The sequence below is a fragment of the Eulemur rufifrons genome, chromosome 19, assembly GCF_041146395.1.
Source record: "Eulemur rufifrons isolate Redbay chromosome 19, OSU_ERuf_1, whole genome shotgun sequence".
NCBI classification, from domain to species: domain Eukaryota; kingdom Metazoa; phylum Chordata; class Mammalia; order Primates; family Lemuridae; genus Eulemur; species Eulemur rufifrons.
The window spans coordinates 80,359,525-80,377,790 of NC_091001.1; the positions used below are offsets into that span (position 1 = coordinate 80,359,525).

Sequence of the window (18,266 nt, forward strand, 5' to 3'; positions counted from 1 at the left end):
CTAGTGGTGGCAGCAAGGAAAGCTGTTACTTCCAATCGGTAGAGGGGACCGGGGAGGGCAGCACAGCAAGGGGCTGTGCCCCCGAAGGGACTATGCCAGAATCCAGAAAGAACACGTATGTCTACAGCCTAAAAGTAGATTTCATTTAAAATTTCATAGACGAAAATAGAACATACCTATGGTTTTCATAATATTAATTGCCAAATGAAATGTTTGAGCATATCTTAGCTGTAAAACACGGCTGAAAGATGCTGAGAAACACCAAAGTTGTGGCACCTAGGAGAGACCTCGCCCCCACTCAGAGCTGCCTGCTGAAAGAGGCCGGGCCAGGTTACTCTCTAAGAACCCTCAGCCTTCGAGGGGAGTCGGAAGGTGGGCGGAAGGTGGGCGGAAGGTGGGCGGAGGGTGGGCCAGCATTTCTGTGTAGGAATCCTGGTCTGCAGCCCCATCGCAGTCTTGGAAAAAGGATAGGGTTTGGGCCTCATCCTTCCAGCGAAAACCGTGTGACCAGCCGCCACACTTCCTGTCCTTGAGACAGACCTCACTGCCAAAGACAACAGGAAAATCAAAATCCTTGGGCACAGTATTTATTAAAGTTAGGATTTTTTTGAGGGTATGCCATCGTTTAAGATGTTAACATCTATGATAGTTTAGATACTTTTGTGTTCTTGTTCTCTCCCACGTTTTATTGTAAAATGTACCTACAAATATATAAAATGTACATATGTATTTTAAAGATCAAATAAGACAAACTCCCTTTTAGCCGTGACCCACCTTGACAAATAGAGCACGGCTGTTGGTCCTTGGAAGCCTCTTTAAACCTCTAATGGCATCGCCTCCCTGCCCTCCCCGGGACCCAGGACTTTCCTGATAATCATTGCCTTGTTTTTCTTTATAGTTTTGTCACCTACATATTTACCTCTAAACAAGATATTGTTTAGTTTTGCCTGTTTGGCGACTTTACAGAAATGGAAACATACTGCATGTATCCTTCTGGGACTTGCTTCTTTTGATCATTTGTCTGCATAACTCTTTTTAAATGACCAGTTCTTAGGGCTCATGTCTCTGTTCTGAGGGGGTCTCATTTTCTGCTTTAAAAGTGCCCTTGAAAAACATCCCTCAAACATACTCCCTAAAATTCATGACACAGCAAATAAGCTGATTCATTCTGTTCCTTTGGATTCAGATTGTCTGCTGCAGTTAGGGAAGCCGTGGCCAGTTTCTCACCTTTTCAATCCAAATACTGTCTCACATCAAAGTGACATTTTTGGAAGACTTAAAGATCAAGGAAGTGTATTCAAACCTTCCAAAGGGTACTGTCTTCCAAAAAGGTAACTTTTTTCCAAGCACTATATTCCTAATATTTTTGCACAGTCTTTCATGTTTCTTCCCGGTTTTGTCCAACTGCCCACACCACACTCCCTGTTCTTGCCTTTCCTTACCCGTGAAGTGTAAGTGTCCCTTTTTATGAAATTGGGATTTTAAGTTTTACATCTTTTGGACAATCTGCATAGCTTTTATAACCCCCTAACTTTGTATCCCCAACTCCAATAAATGTCTATTTACTAGATTAAACAGCCTTTTTACTCCCATAGTCCTGCAAACAGTACCATTTCCCCCAGTGGAGGAACGAACATTTGAATATCTGTAGTTTATGCTAAATTTAGTGTCTTCAAGATTTAGGCATTAACAATTAGCTCAAGGAGCTAAACAGAATGATGTACAAGAATCACAGTTTTGGAGCTGGAAGCATCTGTCATTTTCAGTTTTTGGAAGGCCCCAGCTTGTTCCTGCCTATGGCATTTACAAGGTTCTGACTTGGTGTTTACCCAGCGTCTAGGACACAGACTCTTCGGTTCCCACAGCAATGGGCGGATACCCGCCCCCACACCCCCAGATTAATGTGATTTAAAGCAGTAGAGGTCAACGCTGGCCAGGCAGCAGATGGGAGGATTCGAACTACACAAACATCCAGATCTGCCTTGGACAGGGTTTATTCCTTTTATCACAGTATTACAACCCCACAGGGCCGAGCTCCTTGATCCAGATGGGATCTCAGTGCTGTCCTCCCTAGGGGTAGGCAGTACCCAAGGTTCTTACTCCTGTGACAAAGTCCTTCATTCAAGAGAGAGCATGCCCGAGGAAGCACCTCAATGATTATTTCTGAGATCTCTCTAATTTGTAGGAGTATACATACTTCAGCCCACTCTTCCCCTCTGTCCTTTCTGACTTTCTAAGATAATTTCTGCAGCACATGTTTTCACATCAAATATCTCATTTTCTGGTTCGCCTATTTGGCTTACCTACCTGGGTAGACCAGCAGTTCTCTGGACACTGGTACTAAGCTGAAGACATACCAGGTATTTAAAACATACTGCTTGTCTAATGTATGCTGAACCAGAACACGCCCTCCCTGGCTGGTGGCCTGTGTTCCAGACGTCTCACCTCCTCTGGTTCTGCTCCTCCACGGCTACTGTCTTTAATGCTCCAGGTTTTAGTTACTCTGCTCCCCGTCAGCCACCCTGTCCAGCAATACAAATGGGTCTTGCCAACCCAGGGACTTTTCTAGTGAATTCTTTCATAAACAGTTTATAATAGGAGTTGGCTTTTGTTAAGGTGAACAATCACACCTAAATTTGTTTGCTCAAGTCAGATTTTCAAGTTTCTTTCCATGGAGCCTGCTTATACTCCTTTGTGAAGTTTGCGTATCTCCCGTTTGTGTACATCAGAAAATACTTCCCGGATCTCTGATAAACTGTCCCAAAGGAATAAAACTTGGGGTAGTTAGATCATGGAAGTATTTCAACATTAATGGCAACGTGTTTCATTTGGTTGTGTTGATGTTTTCAGTGTTAACGTTGGTGAATCTAGAAAGTCTTTGTAAATTAGGGCTTGAGAAAAGAGGTTGGATTTAAACTATTAACTGGAGAAAAAAAAAAAAAAGAATGGGCATGGGTTGGATAAACAGTGGTAGAAACATTGACAACAAAGATCATTTTCCCCAACCACTCTCATATTCAGACTCTTCCTGCACTTTCCCCGCTCATTTTTCAGGGCTAGGGAAAGCCACAAATTTCTCAGGCCCCAATTCAGCCAGCTTGACTCTACGAGCCAAAGCCAGGTAAAAAGCTTAGTTCTCAGTGTTTCTGATAAAATGGATTATCAATGGCTTACGAAACCCAAGTGAAAACCACACTGACTCAACAAGGGAGTTAATCTGTACCTCCTGCCACACTGAGGGGTCCATCTGAGAGAATTCTCTTTGCCTGTGAAGTGATCATTCCTGGCATTCTCCCTGAAACATCATGGTAAAAACAAAATGCTCCAGTGAGGTCAAAAGTGGACACTTTAACTTCCTATTGCCTCTGCAAAAAACGTTCCCATAACAGGAAACTTTCCTTCTATTGCTTTCCCAGTACAACTCAGATTGCCTAAAACACACCCCCCTAAAAAGTCATTATTCCAGGGTGCCCTGGGCAGCACATATAAGCGATCTGGTCACCCCACCACACATCTATCAACTGCCATGTTATTTACACCTTGGTTTCTTGGGAGTTTGGTTTGTCTTCAATCCTCAGGAGCCTAATCTTCTCTGGGCATTTGGACAAAATGAAGTTTCTGGAAGCCTAATAATAGGGTTTGGATCTAGGCTCTGCCATGTTCAGCTGTGTGACCTCTCTTTGGGATAACAGTCCTACTTCATAGAGTTGAAGACTAATTGAGTTAATATACATAAAATGCTTGCAATTGAACCTGGAATATAACGAGTGCATGTAAGTTTTTGCCAGTATTGTCACCAGAGCCAAGGATGACCCTGAAACAGAAAGTAATGGCTAGCCTCTCTCTTTTCAAGCTACACGAGTGGCCTCCAAAGATAAGTCACTAGAATGTCAGATTCATCAAGTTGTTCTTCACTGGAACCAGTAACCTCTTCTTCCTACATTGGGGAGCCAGCCCCAATATGTAATCCCCTCAGTGAGGCAGTCAGATGGAAGAGCTACCTGAATCCTAGGAACATACAACCAAAGTTGTGGCCCTCACATTAATGAGTTACAAGTCTAAATTTATAAACAGATTAAGAAACAAAAATAGTGTAACAAAGGATTCATCTCCTAACTGGGTATAACTTCTTGGAGGATAAGGGATGCCCTCCTGACTAATCCCTTGTGAGATGACTAGACAGGTTAAAGTGTCAGGCCATAGCTGTAGTTAATGACAATGTGGGCTCAGGCTGGCAGATGGGTAATATATATTTTGTCTTTATGAAACAAGTATGCCTAGGGGTCAGTTCCGTCAACAACGTTTTCTCAGTTCTGTTTCACGAACAGTTGGCCAACTGGCCAGAATAGGTCATCATCACAGGCAAAGAGAAACATGGCAAAGCTCTCAGTCCAGCCTGGGGTCTAGCTATATAAAGGACATTGAAACCATTAACTGCATAAGACAGTAGCTAAAATTCATTGTGCTCCCTGTGTGCTAGAAAGTATGTTGTGCTTTATGAGACAATGACAACTGGTAGATCTTCTGATGAAGGAGCACTAGTCATTGGAAAAGTGAGTTTGGAATCCTAATATAGACAGCCTTGTGAACAGGAAGACTTTGATCAAGATAGAAGCATTTACTGAACTGAGCTTTGAAAAAGAACACTAAACAGAAGCACTGTTCATTGATTTTATCATTGTCCTTTTCTCACTCATGCATTAGCAACAGATAAATCTGTAGTTGTCCAATGTATGGTTCTCAATGTGTTCCATTTTCGCAGATCTTTAGAATCAGATTCTGGAGCCATCTTATAGATCATGTAGTCTGAACTCCCCTCCCTGTGTCTTCCCTGCATCTTTCATTATGAATGAGGAAATCAATGCCCAGAGAACTGTCTCAGGGCAGGCATCAGGAGTGGCAGAAGCCAGGGCTAGAAGCAGGGTTTGACTCACGGTGCTCTCTTTGCAGTATCTCATGTTCCCTACAAATCAATAGGGCACACATGAACACAAATAGCCAAATGGGCTGTACCCACCACCTGGCAAGATCTTCAAAGTCACAGCATTAAGGGCCAACAGGGTTATCTGAAATATCCGAGACCACTGGAACAAAAAGTTCAGGTTATACGAGGAAAGCCCATTGCTTCCACTGCTGAGTCATCTCAACAGGCCAGGTAGGAGCTTCTCTACAAAACACCCCTTGTGACTTCCCCTATAGAAAACATCAGACCACTATCAAAATTCAACATGCATCTAAAAATAGACACATAAAAAAAGGTAAATCCTGAAATCCAATAGATGGCGGGTTTTGGGAGACATGGGAGGTCTGACGTCAGCCATAAGGAAACTGGCTTTGTTTGGTGAAAGGGTTAGATAACTGGGACCTCTAGTTTTGGATTTCAAGATGAAACTTTTTATTTAAATTGGATCACGATGTACCCACTGAACCGTGGGCGAATGACACTTTAGAAGTGTGTAGATCGCTTCCTGTAATTGGCAGCAACCCAAGTTCTCGTTTCTAATCAGTCCAAGGCTTCACAATCAATATTTCTAGAGCGCTAAGTGGACTACTCTGCTTTCCTCACAAGCAGCCTGGCCTCTCCGGATGCACCGGGGACACCCAACAGCCATGCCAACTCTTCCTTCAGAAGTTCTTCCCCCCTGCCTCTGCACTCTTGGGTTATTGAAATATCTCTTCACCGGTACCTCTGCTTTTCATTTCTCCCTTTAATCCAGGCTACACAGAGCTGCCACGTTGTGCTTTCCAAGCCATCATTTCCTAGGATATTTCACGGAATCCTTCTTACTTCTAGAGTAAGTCCAAACTCCTTGCCTAGCACTGTAAGAACTCCACGACTTAGCTAGAACCTCCTCGTGAAGTTGGCTTCCTCATGGCTTTCCTAGCCTTAGCCTGCTGCCCCAGCAGGACATGTCGTCACCCTCCCTAAATGAGGGGCCTGTTCCTGCAGACTCCTTCCTCCCCACCCCACCCCCAGCATCCACCCTGCGGAGCACACTTCTCCTTCACCCTGGCCCACAGTGGCCCTTCTCTTCCTTAGAGGGCAAAGGTGGGGACTGCTGGTCTGAATCCCAGCTCTGTGACTTAACTCTGTGTGATCCTGACCAAGAGGCTGAGCCGCTCTGAGTCTCATTTTTCTTATTCGCCCAAAGAACCGGCAACAATACCTACATCCCACGGGACCTGTGTAAGATTTATGAAATCAGCTCTTAATCACTGCGTGCAAGGCTTGCCACACGATAGGGGCCCTGTGAATAAAAGTCTCTCTTTCCTCTTTAGCACATACTGCCTTTATTCTAAGTTACTGTTTGATGTATATTGTGTCATCTCTCTCCTTGAACATAGGGTCCCAGTCCTTGTCCTCAAAGGCACCTAAAAAGGTTCTGGCACGGAGCAGATCCCCATGGTCCACGGAAGAGTGTCACATCCCAGTTGCACTGTCACAGCCCTCTGTGCCTATCTGCGGTGAGACAGAAGGCTGAAACACATGCTTTTACGTAACGGCAGGCACTTCTGCGAGTGACCCAACCAAATTAAAGACGGCACTCACACAGAGCGAGAAATTCCGAAATTCCATCACTACCCAAATCTCGGGAATGTGCCCACTTTAATAATGGAAGGACATTTGTAACGGAAAAGTCCAAGAAATGATGCCTGCACATATACATTAGATTAAATATGGGTAGGTTTAGAAAAAAAATCAAGATTCACTCTAAACTCTCAGTGGAAGTTGTAGCGGTTTGAAACTTCCCCCTCCACCCAAGAGTGAAATAAAACCCTTTCTTCAAATGTTATCTTCCCTGGAATACAAACACGTGAAGCCGTTGGAGCAGAGCTGCTCTGCCGGGAGGAGGAGGAGTCTGCAGGTCCCCCCGCCACGGTGCACGCAGGATCTGTGTGTCCCCACACGCGTGCACACACGGCAGCGCTGAGGCTCTCCACAAAGCCTAATTTAAAAACCAACCGCTTTAGAAGAATAAGCAAGTAGTTTGCGAGAATGGCTAAATACGCTCCTTAGTGGGGAAAAAAAAATGCTCACTGGCCAAACGTATACAGTAAGTCCTCATTTAATGTCACCAACAGGTTTTTGGAAACTTCAACTTTAAGTGAAATGACGAATGAGGAAACCAATTTTACCACAGACTAACTGATATGAACAAGAGTTAAGTTCCTATGGCATATTTCTGGTCACAAAAACATCAAACTTCTAAAAAGTTACTTAGAACACTTCTAATAATAAAACGGAAATAACACATCTAATATTACATGTTGAAGTAAATGTGAGCTATACATTTAAGAAAGATTGATAAAAACAGTAAGAGCATTATTTACCCGCTTATTCCCGGTCAGGACGCCCTCCCATCACAGGACACGCTTGTACACACACACTCAGACTGGGATCATTTAGACACGGCGATTCATCTAATGTACACGGCTCTGGGACGTGGGAGAAAACCAGAGCACCTGGAGAAAACCCAGAAAGACTTGGGGAGAAAGTGCAGACTCCACACAGATCATAGCCTCGCCAGAGAATCACATTTTTTCCTCATCAATGTTATAAAAAACTGATGTTATTCAAGGACCTGTGCTGTGTGTGTGTGTGAGTCTGTGTGTGTATAATGTTAGAGAAATTTAAATCTTGGTTTATATTATGTCAGTGTCAAATAGGCTATTTTCAAGTTACACTCAGGTTCATGTTACAGAAAGAAATACGAATAGGAGGTGTTCTGCTGCAGAGGGAACCGCCATCCCAGGCAACACTGGGCCACACACCTGGCTGCTCACTGCTGACATCAGCTCCACAGGAAGCCAAGCACTTACCAGCTGCCTGCATCCCCCCAGCACAGAACTTCTCTACTGTGGCCCTCAGGTACTGCAGAACCCTGGAAATCACTTGGTTGAAGAATGTTTGGTGACGAGGAAAATAGTTATACTATATTCCTAGGTGAAACAGTTTACCATAGAGTATGATACCAATTTTATAAATAGATATGTACGAATAGATATGTATTTTTTAAAATCTGGAAATATGCACATCAAAATGTTAGCAGTGGTCATTTGAATTGTTCTTATTTTCTTTTTTGTCCTTTTCTGATTTTCTAAATTGTCTACAATTAACAAATATTCTTTGTGATTAAAATAATCAATTTTTTTTTTTTTTTTTAAAGGCCAACAGTTTCTAAAGGAGAATAAAGCACTGAGTTCTGGGCACTAGATAGAGGCCAGCACTTCTCACATATGGTGCAACGAACATGCTCCCATGAGGCTTCAAGTTCACGAGAACAGGACACACGCCCACCTCATCCCCGCCACATCCTCGTGCTGCCCTGGCGGGGCAACAGTAGGTGCTCAAGAACCAACCGCTGAACGGACAAGTGTGAGGGCCTCACCCTGCTCCAGCCCATTTTGTTTGGATAATAATTCCTGTGCCCACACCCCTTTCTCTTCCCTTCCTATACTTTCAGAAAACAGAAACATTTCCAGAAACAGGCTGACAGACCCGCTACTCTTGCCAGCGTAAGGGGTGTTATTCATTCCAATCTCACTGACTCCAAGTAAAACGGAGCTGCCACCCTCAGACTCTTTCTCATGTGTGGCAATAAATGGAGGCTGAGGAGAGGGGATGCGCAGGTGAGAGAACCTGGACAGGAGGGAAGAGGTGGAGGCAGAAAAACAATGCGAACAACAAAGGCTGCTGGGAAACCCTGATTCCAGTCTGGATTCTATTCCTAACAGGTTACAAGTCCTCACGGGGTCTTTAGTTTTCTCATCTGTAAAAAGGAGTTACCCAGAATCACTAGGGAAATGAACATCACAATTGTAATGAGCCATCAGAATGGCTACTATCGAAAGACCAGAAAATAACAAGTGTTGGCAAGATTGTGGCGAAATCGGAACACTTGGGCACTGTTGGTGGGAATGTAAAATGGTACAGTCATGATGGAAAATATTATGGAGTTTCCTCTAAAAACTAAAAATAGAACTGCCATATGATCCAGGAATCCTACTTCTGGGTATACAGCCAAAAGAATTGAAAGCAGGATCTTCAAGAGATATTTATACACCCATGTTCATAGCAGCATTATTCATAGCAGCTAAAACGTGGAAGTCAAAGTGCCCATCCATGCATGAAGGGACAAACAAAACATGGTCTATACGTACAATGGAATATTATTCAGCCTTTGAAAGGAAGGAAATTCTGACATATGCTACAACATGTATGAACCTTGAGGATACTATGCTAACTGAAATAAGCCAGTTGCAAAAAGAAAATCACTGTATGACCCTACTATATGATCCTACGAGGTACTTAGTTAAAATCATAGCCACAGTAGAATGGTTGCTGCCAGGGGCTAGGGGGAGGGAATGGGGAGTTACTGTTTAATGGACAGAGTTTCAATTTTACAGGATAAAGAGTTATGGAGATGGATGGTGGATGGATGCACAATATAAATGCATTTACTATGACTGAAGTATACACTTAAAAACTGTTAAGATGGTAAATTTTGAGTTATGCATATTTTACAATAAAAAGAATCTGGAAAGAAAAAAGGGGAGTAACCATACTTACCCACAGAGACAGCACCAGGCAGATGTGAGATGACTGACAGAAGTGAAGGCATTTTTAAAGCAACTGTCCTATTTTTATACAAGTCTTCCTTATATGCAAAGAGGTTACATGAGGCAATGGCATCCAGATCCCCAGCCAGCATACAACCCCCTCTGTCCCCAGGGCACATGAGCAGTAATAAACTCTACCTCATTCCTTTCATCACATGGAATGAATGCTCTTATGCATGAAGACCTGGGTGAAATCCTCCTGGCTCCAGGAAGCCTCTACCGAGTGTGAAACCTGTGATCTCCCTTCTCTGACTGGCTGGAACACGCCCAGCCCCAGCCCGCCATGCACACACCATTCCTCCTCCAGAGAATAGGGCATTATCTCCCCACGCCAATGGTTTGACCAAAGGCCCTACCATAAAAGTCTTGTTATGCCCTGCAAGGATTTGCACACCACAGGCACTCACTAAAGATGTGTTAATGGGCTGATGAGAAGAAATGGCATCACTGTGCAGCCCACTCTCCAGCCAGGATTGTCGACAGAGTAAGGAGTTCCCCAGAGGCTGCTTCTGTCGATAACCGATTCTGCCAACACCAAGTCTGCGACCTCCGCCAGGGATCTCATTTTACTGAAATCTGTTAAAACTACTGAGGCCGTCTCCATTTGAAGTCTCTTAGTGGCAAACAGACTGATCCCCAGGTGGCTGCCCGACCCACAAACCAACGTGTCATGTTCAGCATCTCGGTCTACTCTCGTGAAGCGCCCACCAGACGCTGTCACAAACTCTCCAGCGCCTTCCAAGTCGCACTGCCTGAGACAGGCAGCCTGGTCTAGCAGGAAAGAGACCCATACTTCATTCAACTGCTTTCTCAGTTCTTTTAGATTTAATCTGACATAGCCATCTCTTTAAAAAAAAAAAAAAAATCTACCAATGGCTTATTTTCTTACTTTGTTTCTTGCCTTAGTGTTTGCTGTTCTTTGGCGTTAACAGTCAAACTAAGCGTTAGAGTTCCTTGAAACTATACTTTTTCTCCTCATTGTCAACACCCCTGCTCAGCGGTTCTCCCAACTGCTAACGCAGATTATTAAAACGTCCCCAGTTGCTTTTTAAGGATTTTTCCACGCTGTGTTTTCCCCAGGGCAGCAGGGAGGTTGGCCAAGGGAGATTCTCTAGGAGTTCGCCCTTTGTTTCCTCTGCAGCAAAACCCTCCAGGGTTTGGCTTCCCAGGCCTGGCAGGAAATGCCAAAGGGTGGGGGATGGGTAGGGCTGTGTGGAGATGAAAATTTTTAAAGAGGAAAAATCATGGGTGAAAATTATCCAAGACAGGTTTTGTGGGATCGTGTTGGAGAGAATGGTTTCAACAATGGGGGATCATAAATGCAAATACACGGAATCTAAAAATCCAGGAATTTGATTTCCTGTAACTTCAAACACAAAAGCAAAAACAAACCTACCTATTAGTGGCTGTCCTGTCCCTAGCCGTCAATGCCTGCATGGGAATCTAGAAGAAGTGATTCTTGAAGTCACTTCTCCCCCTAGACCTTGACCAAGTCTGTAACTTTTACGGTCTACCAGCTCAGCTCGGAGGGCTCCCAGCATTACCTGCCTCTCTCTGCCAACCAGCGTCTGATCTCACAGACACAGGAATCTCTCAGACACAGGAATCTCTCACCTTATTTTCCAAGCACCCTTTCTTTCTCCCTCTCCTTCCTTGCTGTGGTTCAGCCATTATCATTTCCTTGGAAGAAGTAGGAGACAGAATGAGTTTGGAGCTCTAGCATTGGAAAAATAATAAAAATCAGATTTGAAAATAATTTTTAGGTTTTAATTACCATCTCTTTGCTCCTACCCTCTTCTGAATGCTGTCCATGCTTCCAGGTCCAGGTTAGTTTCTACCTCCACCAGGAAGCCTTCCTGACTGCCTTCTCTAGAACTTTAGATGTATCACCTAGGTGGATCCACTGGAAGAGCTGCCATGCTGTAGAACATCATCCTCTTGTACGTCTGTCTCCCCTCTCTCTGTGAGTTCAGAGAGGGTATGTTTTTAGCTTTGTATCCCCAGAATCTACCAGTGTTTGGCACGTATTAGATGCACAATAAAACTTGTACATTCACTGAATTAATTATAGGCCATAACTTTTTTAAGGCAAAAACTGTACATATGAGAAAATATGTTCTTTTTCATATGAGAAAATATTAAACACTACTGACAATAGCTTAATGTCATCCATTTAGAAGTCATCTGGCAGTTTTAAATGTACAAATTTTAGTTTCTCATCCATATCAAGAGATATAATTCTTTATAGCTACGCCAGTTTCCAAAAGCATAATACCTTTATAAAAGAATCATCATGTCCAGGGTATTTTAGTTGTAAGTGGGAGCACATGGGATGAATGAGTTTACTCCATCTTAGCTAGAAGCAGAAGTCCCTTATCCCCTTTTTCTGTACCTTATGTTTTGACAGCTAATTAAAAAGAATTTGTAGAATTCCCTCCTTGGCTCAGGTTCCTCTAGCATCCCAAAGAGCACACTGCATAGTGTGAGCTCAAGTCAAACATAATGGTTTGTTTGAATGTAACTGAGATTAAAGTTACCAGCTTAATTTATTGGCCTGTCTGCCTTTTCTTACTAGCACAGGGACACTGGAGCCATCATTTCCCTTGCTTTCCGTCTGCCCAGATCCCGTGGAGAATGACCAGAACACGTGAGCTGAGGGCAAGTAGGGTCAGCACAGAAAACCCAAATCACTTTTCAGCTGCAACTTGGTCTTTCGGTGGGTTGTGGTGACCAGAACTGACTATGCCATCACGACTGATGCCAACAGGTCTGCACGATCATCACTGCTGGCTGCTGCATAAGATAGGGTACCCCCACTTCACACACTTCTAAGTCCTGCCAGGCAACCTGGATGCAGGACACGGCTTGAAGCTGTGTACCATCTAACAGAAAGTTCTCAAAAGAATGTTTCACAAAAGGACTATTTCTTCCCACATGCCGAAAAATAATGGCTCACCTACAAATAATTAAATCTGACTTAACATTATTGCTGCTGTGTCATAATTAAACAAGAATGAAAGAACTCTTTACAGGATTGCAATCAGGTCTTTGTGTTCCTGAATCACGTATTAGAGTCTCAGTTGAAACCAGGTTTCAGAGGAACCATCCTTTCTTTTTAGGAAAAGTGAAACTCAAGCAAGACTGAATTCTATGGCTACCAAATCCAGCTCCCATTCCTGCCCAAATCCTGTCCAGATCCTCCTTACCCTTCAAATCCTGGGGCTTCAGACCCCTTCCTCCACTAGACCTGAAGAAATACCCTGTCCTGAGTCCTCTGGGTTCGAATACTCCCGCGCAGAGTGCAACTACTCAACGCTGTTTGCTGGTCTCTGTGCTCGTGCTCGTGGCAGTCAGTATGACCTCCCAATTCCTTATTCAGTAAACCTCTCCAATTGGGAAGCACCTTCCTTTTTGCTGATGACTCCACACCCAGCACCTACCTCAGAGTTAGGTGAATAATAGCTACTCTTTAAAACCATGATTGATTGTCATAAGAAAAGTCACTTTTTTTTTTTTTTTTAAAGCTGGGGGTTTATAAGATGATTCTTCGTAAGATTCCTTTCATGAGATCCTTCAGTGAGGTTGAAATATGATTCACTTAGAAAAATTAGGTGAATATATATCTGTTGTGTAAAGCAAAGTTTTCTAAATACTGTTAGTGCAAAGTAACTGTGCCTACAATCTCTGAACTACAGAGGAAATTCCTTCTCTCCCATCCTCACCCTCCAATCATCCAGACTCCAACACCAACACCCATGTCAGTTTGATCACTGTTCTACCGTAAAGAAAATCCATGTTGTCGTTCAACACCATTTTGTGCTCCCAAAGCTCCTGTACAATGAGGAACCTCAGCCTCATGATTCTACAATGCACAGAGGAGATCATTGCTGACATTGAAGATACTCAAGCTGATCTTCAGCTGCACTTCCCAAGATCCACCATGTCCGGGGCTCCACAAGGCCCCTCCTAAGATGTTGGACCTCTTGGCAATGTGTCGGAAGACAGGCTGCCATTGTGGCTCCCTTCCTGGGAAGCCACTTCTGACAGTGAGAGAGATGGCTACCTGCTGGGAACAGAAGGGTAAGAGGGTCCCCCACAGAGGGGACACTGTGCTGGGTCAGGCACAAGAAAGTAGCAGTGTGATATCAGAGCAAGGCCTCACTGCTTGGGAGTCCCAGAGACCAGATGCGAGGCCAGGTCTGACTCTGCCAATATGGAGTTTCCACGGACAGAAGACTTTTACTTCTCTGAAACCCAATTTTCTCACTGGTGGGTTGCGGGGGGGGGGGGGGGGGGGGAGGGAAGAGATAGAGAGAGAGAGAGAGAGAGAGAAGGAAACATGGCTTTGAAAAAAATCTTTCAAGCCTCTGATTTTGACAGTGAGCACCTACCAGGTGTGAGATCCTATGACAAGCACCATGGAAGATAAAGACATATAGATTTCGATATATTTCTCATTAATCTAGAATTATGCTCTAGTGGAGGAAAGAAAGTTGACTCCAGCACCGAAACTCTCTTATCATGTTAGACTCTGTATATACACAGACACGCTAAACCCATAAATGTTGGGCATTACACAACACACATCAAAAATGCAGATAGCTAACAAGTCTTACACTTGTTCAGAAAAAGGGATAGATTATTATTAAATGTGGGTCTCTGAGGAAAGTTTCACAAAGAAACAAGTGTCTTTGCAGGACAGCAGAATGATTTCCAGAAGATATTTCGTATTCTCCTGAGAAATCAGAAGGATAGAAAAAATTCCGTCAGATCAGCGTTTCTCAGTGTGGAATAGGTGTGGGGAGGTGTGTGAGAGAGAGATGGGGAACTTGCAATCAGATAAATTGAGAAAAAGTAGATTAAACTAAGATAATTTTTCCCCCATTGCAGGTCTCCTCAAGGACTCCAATAAACAAACAAATATGTGTTGAGACTCTCCAACAGAGGTCGAAACTGCAGTGACCCCAACTATGGGCCAGAGAGTCTTTTTTTTTTTTCTTACAGCTTCTCAAGAATCCAGCTTCTCAGGGTTCCAGCAAATACCCTTTGAAAAACAGTGTACCCAAGAGACTGTCGACTCCCTAAGGTCAGGGCCTGGGTCTGGATCACTCTAGCACCTAGTATGGCACATGGGAAAGATTCAGTGAAATATAATAAAATACAAACTTGCTGAATGACCAGATGAGTGGTCACCAACTTCTAAGTGAAAAGACCGGCAGGCACAACGACACAGAGGCAAGATTATGCCCAGGAGCAAGACATCACCTCTCTGTGACTTCACCCCCACTGTCTGGGCTCCAGGCGGTCACAGGTAGGAGTTTCAGGTGAGATCGTCTTTACCTTCTCAAGAAACAAAATGCTACAAATCTACTCAAAGACTAACTCCCCTTCCCACAAAAGGATAATAAAACTGCATGAAGAACGCTGGCATTTCTTTTCTTTTCTAAGAATGAGGAACAAATCAGTTCTGATACTCATAGGACAGGCTCCACAATGTAGCGATAGATTTTCTTTGTTTCTTTACTGCCACCTTCTGGTTCCCAGGCACCTACATGGTAAATTAAAAATGCTGCCTCATATTTGTATTTCACTACAAAATTTTAAGCATTTGCTCACATCCTTTACCTCATATGCTATTACACGAGTTAGAAGTGACTGGGGTAGCCTTTACTCTTTCTCGTTTGACCTGAAAATAACAGAATTTAAATGATTTGATTAGGGATAGAAGGTTAGGAGCATAGCAAGGACTAACCGCGCCTGTTGGTTTTTCCAACGAGCAAACACTGGGTTTTAGCCATTTGGCTTTGTCCAGCTATATTTGCAAAGAGTTCTACTGCTCTCTCATCCCTTCACAAGCACAACCTTGAATGGAAAATCCCAAGCCCGTAAATAAAGATGATGCTGTTCAAATATACCCTGATCTTTTCAAGGGTAAAATCCATTCCACTTTACACAAAGTCTTTGAGAACACAATGTAGAGGGTCTAAAATTGACATTTTATCTGATAGTTGAGATACTATAATGCCCTACACGATGCTACCCAAGATGGTCGTCAGCCAGGTGCTTCCTGAACATACCTTGGTCTGGAAGCAGCAATAGAGTTGGGTTAGGTACGGGTGTTTCCGTGCCAGAGCCAAAATCCTCTTCTCTGTCATCGTGCAGTCCACGTCATCATCCTGAAGGATGACATCCTTCTTTAAGACTTTCACAGCATATACTTCATCTTTGCCCTTGAGTTCCGCCAGCATGACCTGCAATCGATCAAAATTGCCCCATCAATCTACGCATGTATAAAATCAAAAGAAGAACACAAGTTTAATGCCAAATACTTTGAAAACTATTTTTTTCCTTTAATTTGAAACAACATAACAGCATTAAAAAATGTTTAGGAAAACTACCCATTCTAATATAGCTACTATAGTTTATTTAGTTTTAATCTCTGGCACAGTGCCCAGGCATAGAAAAAAGTTCAATGCACATCTGTCCAATGATTAGTCATATGTTCATGTATGCTTGTCATATTTACAATGTAGTACAGCAGACAGAGTATTTTTAACTGAACGTTACTTTATAAGCATTTTCTACATGCTCTCCATTATTATAGTTACTTATGATGCAATTCAAATAAATACACTAATTTATTTAACCATTTCCCCCAAATTAGACACCTAAGTTATATCTAATGATTAAGTATCATAAGTGAATAACATTGAGTATTTTGTACATAAAATTTTTGTTTCTTTGGGGTTACATCCTTAAGACAGACATTCTTAGAAGTAGATTAAAGAGTTAAACATTTTGCACATTTCTTGATTTTCAAAAAGGATGTGCGATACAATGTGCCACTAGCAACACAGAAATGTGTTTCAGTTTCATGGCGACTTACCAACACTGAGTACTGTAAGGTTTTTTTTACTCATTTGATAGATGTGAAATGTTACTTCAATGCTGTTTCGGCTTGCCCTCCCCCTCTCCCTCTTCTCCTTCTCCCCCTTCCCGCTCCCCTCTCCCTTTTCCCCTCCCCCTTTCCCCCTCTCTTCCCCTCTCTTTCTTTCCTGAGATGAAGTCTCACTGCATTACCCAGGCTGGAGTGCAGAGGCAAGACCTTATCTCACTGTAGCCTCGATCTCTCGATCTCTCGGAGGCTCAAGCAATCCTCCCACCTCAGCCTTCCAAGAAGCTAGGATAACAGTGGCCAGCCACTGTGCCTGGCACTGAAACTTTTCGAAAATTTGTTTTCTAGCTATTTCTTTTTGTGTGAATTATTTACATCTAGTTATCTGCTGTGTTATTATCTAGTTATCTGTTGTGTTATTAGTTTATTGCAAATTTATACACATACAATAAAGATACCAACACTTTATTTTCTGCAAAGATTTCTCTAAGCCTGTTTTATGACTTTTTGTTATTTTCTTCTATTGAAAAGAATCATTTCTCTTTATGGGCTTGAATCTGTCCTTGTTTGCCTCGTGGTTTTTTCTATAACTTTAAAGCTGGAAACATGATTGCTTTTCCAGAGAGCTAATTAACAATTCTATTTTCTGAAAATGTTCCTGTATTTGATATTTTTGCACTCATTCACCTACAAATGTCACAAGCCTTTCTCTTTTTAAATAATGCCTTAGTATTCCAATGGAAGTTGTCAAAGCTAAGAAGCAGCCGCTCAGAATCTTGCTGAGGGAACTGGGGATGATAACCTGAACACCCTTCGTCACCCACATGCCACACACTTTTAAAAGTGGCTCAGACTTTGGCTGTGATTTTTCCTAAGAAACAACCTAAACACTCCGGAGTTAAAGTGCTTATCCTGCCTACACTATATGGAAACCCGGAAACCAAGTCTGATCGTTTCCCTTGAACCTCACTCAAAATTAAATCAAGTCCTGTCCACATCCCAGAGTCACGCGTAGCCAGAGGACTGGGGTCTGCTTCTTATTCAGCCAGTCTCTAAGGAATGTGATTGCTTCAGCTTTTACCGTTTAAGTAAACTCTGGTTACCTTCCAGCCACAGTGATCTCAAGACGAGATAGGGGCAGGTGAGATGGCTGGGAACCGGCTGGAATGGGCCCACAGTTGCTGTCTTCAAGAGTGCAGCACACTCGAGGGCATGTGACCCCCAGGAGCCGCCTGGTCCCGGAGGCCCCAGAAAGGTGACACCCAGGCCCAGCTTTGAGAAGAGCCAGTGGAGAACCAGAGATCTCGGGGGAAATGCTAACCAGCTTCCCGTGCTCTCCGCCCCTCTTTTCTTCTTTCTAAAATGAACAGGGAGTTTTTTTCTTCCATCTCACCCAGCCATCAGGATGGCGGCTGATCACCATCAAGGCTCTACTGAGCACACTCGGAGCCACACCCCACACCACTATGTTTGTCTCCAAGGGCAGCAGGTATGGAGACAGGGCCCCAAGGGCAGAGGACACGATCCAAGACACGATTACTCTCATTCTCTTGCCACATGTGGAGGATAAACAGAGCACGAATTAAGTGTCAGAAAAATTGTTAAATAACATTTAACTTCCAAAGTAATGCATGCTAAGATTTGCTTTGAACCCTAAGTTCACTGAGGGCAGAGATTCTAGAGTTCATTTTCAAAGTCTTCATAATCAAATAGAACGGAATTCCAGATGGATCTCTGAAGGAGGGAAGAA

The 18,266-nt window shown here is 43.2% G+C and overlaps 1 protein-coding gene across 1 annotated transcript in view; it reads right to left on the reverse strand.

Annotated features, from left to right (window-relative positions):
• The window catches only part of PRKCE (protein kinase C epsilon), a 461,318-nt gene that overhangs the window by 130,708 nt on the left and 312,344 nt on the right, over positions 1 to 18,266 (reverse strand). Inside the window, exon 10 of the mRNA XM_069495289.1 lies at positions 15,699 to 15,872. Within this exon, the coding sequence (XP_069351390.1) occupies positions 15,699 to 15,872 (174 nt within the window). The remainder of the gene's footprint in view (positions 1 to 15,698; positions 15,873 to 18,266) is intronic.